General features: G+C 46.4%; 1 protein-coding gene across 1 annotated transcript in view; it reads right to left on the bottom strand.

The window, feature by feature from the left end:
• Positions 1 to 9,163, bottom strand: part of Myrfl (myelin regulatory factor like) — a 120,197-nt gene that overhangs the window by 14,173 nt on the left and 96,861 nt on the right. Inside the window, exons 17-19 of the mRNA XM_021173503.2 lie at positions 6,677 to 6,751; positions 6,373 to 6,425; positions 6,091 to 6,273 (exon numbers count right to left, since the gene is read on the bottom strand). Of these exons, the coding sequence (XP_021029162.1) occupies positions 6,091 to 6,273; positions 6,373 to 6,425; positions 6,677 to 6,751 (311 nt within the window). The remainder of the gene's footprint in view (positions 1 to 6,090; positions 6,274 to 6,372; positions 6,426 to 6,676; positions 6,752 to 9,163) is intronic.

A 9,163-nucleotide genomic window follows, 5' to 3' on the forward strand; every position in this document is an offset into this window, starting at 1 on the left:
CACAGACACAGACACAGACACAGTCACAGACACAGACACAGACACAGACACAGACACAGACACAGACACAGACACAGACACAGACAGACACAGACACAGACACAGACACAGACACACACACACACACAGACACACACAGACACACACAGACATACACATACACAGACACAGACACAGACACAGACACAGACACAGACACAGACACAGACACACACACACACACAGACACTGATACAGACACAGACACAGACACAGACTAGACCTAGACCAGATGCAGACAGACAGACAGACACACACACACAGATCTTGAAAGAAAGAAAGGTACACACACACACATATACACACAAAACAATAAAATAAATATTTTTTGAAGGTGAAGTTGAAGCCAGAAAGATGACTCAGTGGGTAAAGCTGCCTGACGCATAAGCCTGGTGACCTGGACGTTCATCCCCAGAGCCCACATAAAGGAGAAAAGAAACCTGACTCTACAACATTGTCCTCTCACCTCTACACACATCTATGGCATCGTACGTGTGCTCGCGCGCGCACGCGCACACACACACACACACACACACACCATGCACAACCATATACTCTCACCCGATAATGATGAAGTTAAAAAAATTTAGGCGAGATTGATAAGGGATAAGCTTATAGGTTAAAATCATGAAAATTTTTTTTCAATGGCAAAAAATAAATTTTAAATTCTGTACAATGTGCCCCTAACTTGTCACTTCTATGAAGCAAGACTCTTCAATTCTGAAAAGCTGGTTACTAGAAACCCCTAAGTCCCGCTGTGTCGGATGGGCGAAGCCCCTCATTCTGTAAATACCCTTCCAGCCACTCTGACAACAAGCTTGCTGTACAGAGCGAGTAATTTTCACTAAAAAGCTCAGGGTACATTTCACAACTGGTGGAGGAGACCTCCCAACCAACTAAATTAAAAATCAGCGTGCAGAAATTTAAACTGATATACAACCGAAGCATATTGCATGGTGGTGGAAGATGGGAAGTATAAGACATGTGAAACTGCTGAAGAGTGAACTCCAACACAGAGTCTGGGACACCCCTCTCACTCTGTGATCAGTACAGGTCTATACCAAGAGGTCGATGTACCCTGCCCATCATGGCTGAGACCATTAGCACAGGGGACCATTCTCTTAGGGGCATTTATTCTCCTAAAAGTTCTTATATTTAAAACAAAGAGAGCATGGATTCCAAATTTTGCCTCTCTCTCTCTCTCTTTCTCTCTCTCTCTCTCTCTCTCTCTCTCTCTCTCTCTCTCAATTCACCAGCTTGCTACACTCTGTAGAACTCCAGAGATGTTTTCCCAATAGGTCCTTTGTTTTTATCATATTTAAAACTCTCCTACACTACTTCAATCTTTATGAATTCCAAAATACTTTCCACTCCCTGATCTATTTTTCTGAAATGTTTTGTTAAGGAATAGGGAAACAGAAGCGGGGCTGGGGGTGGGCAGATGACTTTTCTGAAAGACACGTTACAAAGACTTAGGCAATCAACCTAGACCTAAAAGAAAAGTCATGACTTGAGCGTAACATGTCACAACAATGCAGATTTTCCTTCCCTTCCTTTACTGTAGTCTGACTCCTCAGGGAGGAGTTTCATGAGTGTCCTCAGGGGCTGAGGAAATTGCCAGATATTACTGTGCACCCCGCTGATGGCTCTCCTATTTTCTTAATTCCTTGATTTTTTTTTTTGGTTTTATTCCTTAAATTTTAATTGTTCTTCATGTCTCAGAAACACCTGGCTGCAAAGCATAGTTACCCAACATGCTCATCTCTGTGTTAGGAGCCCTGAGGCTGTACATCATCCTAAAGCAGAGGTCATCAGCCTTCCTAATGTTGCAACCCTTTAATATGGAACTGTATGTATTATGCTGTGGTGACCTCCCACCATAAAGTGTTTTTGTTGCTAGTCCATAACTGTAATTTTGCTACTGGTATGAGTCATAATGTAAATATCTGTTTTCTGATGGTCTCAGGTGACCTGTAAAAGCATTTGGGGTCACTACCCACAGGTTTGAGAACCACTGTTCTAGATTGGAGTGGGGACTACATCAGCAAAAAAGGAACAGCCCTCCTCCATCCTGGGAAAGACCTGGTATCAGGGATCATCCTGATGGCTACAGGTAGGCTTGGTGAGGACAGGGTTGGGGGTGGGGGGTGGGGGTGGGGGATGGGAGAGGCTTTCTAGATGCTCCGAGTGGTTACTGTCTGAATCTTTTAGAGGTGGGCTCATGTGTGTGAACATGTCCAAATAAATGAAAGCAGACGTCAGACTGGGAGGAACTGTAGTCATGGAAGTAGGGGCCCAGATTCCAAGTCAACTTGATTCAGTTGGCAAATGGGGCTCTTCTGATTTAAAGCTTTGAAACCCTGAGAAATTGCATGAACAGGTCTATGGTACTGTCCAGACCCTTGGGTGGGAAGTGTCTTCCTGTGGCTTTCTAGTATTTTTTAAATAATTGGATTAATATAAAAAAATCTTCTAGAAGCTCAAGTAGATTTATAGTTGCATTCGTTCTTTATGCTCCTCACAGTAAATTCATTCTGAAAGTATGCTGTGTAGTCCCAGGATCAAAAAGGCAAGATGTCACTGGTGTGGCTTCTCTGACGATCCACAGATATGGAAACACAGGATGAGCAGACACTCACTGCCAGGGAGCTGAGGGGAGCCATGACCTATCCAGTTGGCTCAGAGCCAGTCTTCCTAATGTTCTCTTATACAGAGAACTGGTTCTTACCGACCCAACAAATCCCCAAGAATGAAGAGGGAGCTCTGATCTCCCCCTCTTTAGAACTCATTGTTATTGATACACCTCATATAGGCAGGATGGCCCCTTCTGGGGACACCTATCAAAGAAGGACATCAAGTGTCTCCAATGAGGACAGCCAAGGTCAGAAAATGCTTGACCAACCACGAACTTCCACATCCTTTTGCAAGAAATGAAGGTTTTAGGGATTTTGTGGTGGTATTAGTTTCTTCATCCTTTTGTTCTTTCTTTTTTCTTTTATCCTCTTTTTTTTTTAAGATTTATTTTTACTTAAGTGCACATTTATTAAGGCACCACATGCCGGTGCCTGCTGAGGCCAGAGAACTTCAGATCCCCTGAAACTGGAGTAACAGGTGGTTGTGAGCCACCTGATGTGGGTGCTGGAGACCAAACTTGGGTCTTCTTTGAGAGCAGTAACACTGCTCATTGCTGAGCCATCTCTCCGGCCTCAGGGCTGGGATCTGGTGAGACCGATGGCTTAGTGGATGTAAAGCGTTCCCTGGTCAAGTGTGACAACCTGAATTTCATTCTCCAGCACCCATCTGGAGGATGGAGCACATGGCTGGAGCACATGGCTGTAATTCTAGTACTCATACAGTGACATGGGAGATGGACATAAGAGAATCCCTAGAAGCTTACAGACCATGTGGCCTGTCATGTGCAGCAGCAACCAGCAAGAGACTCCATCCCGAGGTGGAAAGCAAGAACTGTCACCCCAGGTTGATGTCTTCTGCTATGTAAGCCACAGTAGACACACAAATATGCACATATAGACACAGACACACATATACAATGATAAATAGAAAACGATGTATTGAAAACAAAATGGCTGAAACAAACCCTTTCTTCAGACAGAAGCTTCATATCCACTCTGGAATGATACAGCCATTCCCAAATCCAACCCAACGTTGTTCTTATGAGGGAAAAACAACAACAACAACAACAACAAAAACCCCACAAATCTCTTAGAGATGGAGGGGAACACTTTGTGCCAAAGCTTCCACACTGGGGAAAAAAAAATGAGTGTATCTCCAGGGCCTAATGCTAGTCCTGCGAGAAGTAAATGACTTGCTTGTGTCACAACTATTACAATGTCATGTACGGAGTAACATCTCATGATACACAGTGATGTGATTTGTAAGCGTGTCAATCCAAGGTCAGGACATGAAGTAATATCCAAAGCGAAGGAGGGTCCATGATCACCCCAAGGCTCTGCCCACTGACCACATTCTGTATACCAAGCTGCTTATAAATAGTGTAGGACCGTTAAAGGCAGCCTGGTTTCTGGTTGAGCTAGGAGGCCCTGCAAGGGATGGTAGGTGTTTTGCCACACTCCTGGACACCAGGCTCCTGACGCCATCAGCCACCGAAGGGCAACGCCCCAAATCCCTGTGCAGGCAGAGGATGTGATCACAGACCACTAGACTCAGGACAGATCTCCATTTTAATGAGGCACCTAAAGGCCTGAAAGGCTTAGCAGATTAAACTCTCCTTCCCAGACACTCCTCCCTGCAAAAGGTATTTAACCTCAGGTCCGCCCTGAGAAAGTGGGGTATGGTTTTTGCTCATCAACTTCCTATCACGATAATAAATGTCTTAAAACCATAGACTGTCTCTTCTCTTCGGGATCCACCTTAGGGAGCAATGGAGCAGGCCTTCATCTAAAAAGCGCAGTCAAAACTCCCTCGTCCTGCCACAAGTGACCCTAGCTCTGTGGCAGAGTGGACACGGGACACCATTTAACCCACAAAATAGTAGTACTTTTAGTTATTTATTTTTTGAGGCATATGATAGACTTATACTCCTTCCATCCATTTTGAACCAGATATGAGCTATATGACTTGCTTTGGCCAAAGAGTGTAAGCAGAAGTGACATATGTCCTTTTGAGAAGGGAGCTTTAGGAGGCAGGGCACGATGTGATTTGTTCCCTTACTGTGACTACAATTATTACGGAAACACCGGGACACAGGATCACCACCAGCTGGGTCCTGAACATGGCCAGCCAGAGCCCTGTTTTCATCCACATTTGATGTGCAATCAGAAGTAAATGATTGCCATCCTACATCCCCATCATTTGAGAGTTGTTACTCCAGCAACATCCTGGTAAAACCACACTAGTACATACTGCTGGTGCAGCTGTTATTACTAATGCTATCCTGGACGCTTGTTACTGTGTGGAAACAGAATGACATTTTTAAAACAGTAGCCTAGAATCCATTTGGAAGAAATGCATTTGATCTTACAGAGATAATTCCACTTGGAGCCCTTGACCAAATTTCTAAAAACCTTTTTTTTTTAAAACATTAAAAAAATAAAAGGTCCTAGTGAGGTAGTTCAGTTGGCAAAGTGTCTGTCTGTAAGCAGAAAGACCAGAGTCCAGATCTCCAGTACCCGTGTAAAAAGCCAGGCACAGCAGCATGCCCCAGTACTGGGGTAGGAGGGGTCAGGAGAAATGTGTGCAGAGGTGTACAAAGGCAGATTCTGAGAGCTTGCCTGCTAACCAATCCAGTCAGTCAGTGAGCTCTTCCTTCAGTGAGAGACTCTATCAAAAAATAAGGTTGCCTCCACACATCCACACAGGAACATGCACACTCACATGCATTTATGCATAGACCCCATGCACATAACCAAATAAATGAACAAAACCAATAGTGGTGTACTCGTATGTACAAGGAAAAACGCTTCTGAAAATGGAACGCCAAGCTGGTTTTCACTGTCTTACTGTCAAGTTAGGGTTTCCAAAGTTCTTTCCTCCCTCCCTCCCTCCCTCCCTCCCTTCGTTCCTTATCTCCTCCCTTATCACCTTTTTCTCCCCCCTTCCCTCCCTCTTTCCTTCCTTCCTTCATTTCTCAGCATTTCCTGTATCTTTCCCAAATTAGTGTAGAAAGTCCAGACACTACACCAATACTACATCATTTAAGTTCTAAGTGAGACACAACACACACATACACACACACACACACACACACACACATCCCACAAGTGCAAAAAAACAAACAAAACAAAAACAAAACCCCAACCCATGTATACACGACTCATTACCTCACCATCTTTGTTGGTGGACCAATGAAAATTTTCTGATTACAAATAATATCTACATTTCCTCCCTGGGGAAGAAACTCACTGTTCAGGTGGTTGGCAGTCCACGTGCCTATGTTTTTAACGATTTTGCTGTGCCAAGCAGCAGAGCAGAGCCACTGCCTAGCTCCATTCACAAACCATCCACGTAAATATCAACCAGGGGGAACCTAGGGTCCAGAGGGCTGCTTGTTTCTCTCTGAACACCATTTACCTGCCCATTGTCTCTGACGGATCTCTCTCTCTGCCTCCAGTTGTCTTTGTGCAGGACTTGAAAACAATATTCTTGGTCCCCACACAGGGCAGCAGTAAGTTTCCTGACACGGCAGGATCTCGCAGAAAGTGATTTCGGGCACTTGCAAGGAGGTCTGTGTGGTCTCCGGGGTTGTATGGGGAGCTGTAAGGCATAGGGCAGAAGGGTCACTCAAAGTGCTGGCACAGCCACGTGGCAAGGGAGAATGGGTTGGGTTTGTCACTGGGAGCAGGAAGACTGTACCTGAGGTAGGAGCTGTGGATGACAGAGCTGGCACTGGAGAGCTTGTCATATTGCTGGAAGGGTACAAAATGGTTAGGGGCCCTCAGGGCTGCAGACATGGCTCAGAGATTAGGAACATTTGCTGTTCTTGCAGAAGACCCAGGTTCGATTCCCAGCCCTCAAGTTAGGGAATGCAGTCAGCGTGTAACTCCAACTCCAGGGGATCCAGAGCCCTCTTCCAGCCTCCTCAGGCACCCACATACACATAGAGAAGAATAAATATATTTTTTAAGTCCTTCTCTCAAAGGAATACAAGATCTCTTACCTTAGAGGGAGATATGGGGAGCGTCGGTCTTGATCCTTTAAGCTAAGTATGTAGAGGGCAACTATTGTCAAGGCACTGTTAAAGGGGGGAAAACATTATGTGGTAGGTTTGTTTCCACATCTATCTCAGTCAAGCTGCCAGCTGGCTAAAGATGTTCTCACAGGCTACACATACAGGAGGAAGGGAGAGAGAGGCAGCTGGAGCTGGCAGAAACACCTTGGAAACAGCCCAGTTAGGTTTTTCTGCCCTGGACTCTCCAGAGTTCAGAGGCTCAGAGGGTACTCCTTGCTGAAGGAGCCCTTCACAGGGCCGACCCCTGGCCCTGACAAGATGTCAACTGAGGAAGCCTGTCAACAGCTGGAGGTGGGCAGGAAAGAGCAAGGATGAACCTTGCTTCCTGCTGGTGACTTTCAATGGCGTTCATCCATGCCGCTCAGCTGGGAAATAAAAGGAGGCTGAGGTTGGGCAGGGACTGCAAAGCCTTTGGTCAGCTGCAGGATCTCTCAGGGTACAATGTATCAGCTAGAGAGAAGGAAGAAAGGCAGTGCAACAAAGCATGCACATGATGTGACTACAAAATAACAAAGGCATCTTTCCTCCCATCCGCACAACTGATTCAGCAAAATTAAAGTGTTCCTTCAAGGTTCTAGGGTTTGGCATGTGAATCCCAGCAGTGCTTACGCTATCTGATCCTGTGTGCCTGCCTTCCTCTTTGCACAGAGCTGTTAGACTCTCTCATGAGTCACCCAGAAGTTTGCTGGAAATAAGGCCACCTGACTTGCCCCGACTTGTCAGCCTCACTTCACACCTTGCTTTCTAAACTGAATTCCTCAGTACTTTGTTCTCCCAGGAAGATGGTAGAGTCCTAAAGACAAAGAGATGTGCCACAAGGGAATTCCACAAGGGAGTTCTGAGAGCCAGCTGGTGGCTGCCCAGCAGACTCAGTTCTTTCTGGAAAAGTGGTACTAAATTTAAAGATGTGTCAGACAGAGCCTATAGTGTCACCCTGGCAGGTGATCACTGTGGACCGGTGTCCCTTGCTTTTCCTGTGCCTCCCTCTCTCTGTTCCCTCCACTATGAATTATAAAACCTTTCCCCAATTCCTGTTTGACATCTGCCTCAATGTGCATGTCAGAGGGCTTCTGGTGTGTAGGATGAAATAGACATACACTCTCTCCAGTGGCAAACTGGTGTTCACTCTTCTCCGGTACAACAGAGACCAGGACTAAGTTTATTACCACCCGTTTGTGGTCCTGGCGCTCAGCATTGGGCTCAGAAGATCTGATAACCAGACTTTAAACACAGTGTCTTCACTCAGAACTAGACTCCCTCTCACCTCCTCACACACAGGCTGGGGGTGATATCTCTGGAGCACATGAAGTATGTCTGCTAAAAGTAGATGGTTGCCCTCTCCCTGGCTGGGGAGCCTAGCAGAAGACAAGTTCTTAGAAGGATGAGAAAAAAATACAGAGGCTCCTGATGGGAGTTTAGGGTCCTGGTATAGAATCCCCTGGCATATTTCCCCTCTCCCTCCTCCACTCTTCCTCCTACTCTTGCCCCTACTCCCTCTCCTCCACTCTCTCCCCACTTTCCCCTCCCTTTCCCCTCTTCCAATCTCTCCCCTTTCCCTCCCCCACTCCCTCCTCCCCACTCTCTCCCCCACTCCCTCCTCTACTCTCTCGCTCCTCCCTCCTCCACTACCTCCTCTCTCCCTCCTCCACTTTCTCTCCCACTCCATCTTCCACTCCCTTCCCCACTCCCTCCTCCACTTTCTCCCCTCCTCCCCACTCTCCCTCACTCTCTCCTCTACTCCCTCCTCCCCACTCCCTCCTCCACAACCACTTCTACTCCTTCCCCCTTCACTCTCTCCCACTTTTTTCCACTCTGTGCCCAGTCTCTCCTGATTTCCACCCTGCAGCCACCCTTATTTCTTCCTCCCCCTCCCCTACCTCCCACCTCCATGCAGAGGCACAGCAACCACAGGCTCCCTTGCTTATTTTCAAGGTTTCTCTCTTAGTCAGGGCTTTGGTTTCATTGCATCAACATGTGCCCACAGTTCCTGCTGTCTCTTAATGCAAGGCTTTCAGCGAAGAAGGCAAAATGTGGTGACAGATGTCAGTGGCCAGGCAGCACTGACTTTACCAGATGTCATTCTCACCCCTCTCTCCCAAGTAGACAGAAAGGAAAACAAAGAACCTGAGAAAACTATGTGCAAAGATAAGACAAATATCACACACACACACACTTCTGTTAAATCACAATTGAAAAAAAAATAAAATCATCATCTCACATCAAAGTACATAAACCGGTAATCTTTTCTTCAAGTTATGAATTTCAAAAGGGTTCCCTCCAGCCGGGCATGGTGGCGCACGCCTTTAATCCCAGCACTGGGGAGGCAGAGGCAGGCGGATTTCTGAGTTCGAGGCCAGCCTGGTCTACAAAGTGAGTTCCAGGACAGCCAGGGCTATACAGAGAAACCCTGTCTCG

Source organism: Mus caroli, chromosome 10 (assembly GCF_900094665.2).
Source record: "Mus caroli chromosome 10, CAROLI_EIJ_v1.1, whole genome shotgun sequence".
Taxonomy (NCBI): Eukaryota; Metazoa; Chordata; class Mammalia; order Rodentia; family Muridae; genus Mus; species Mus caroli.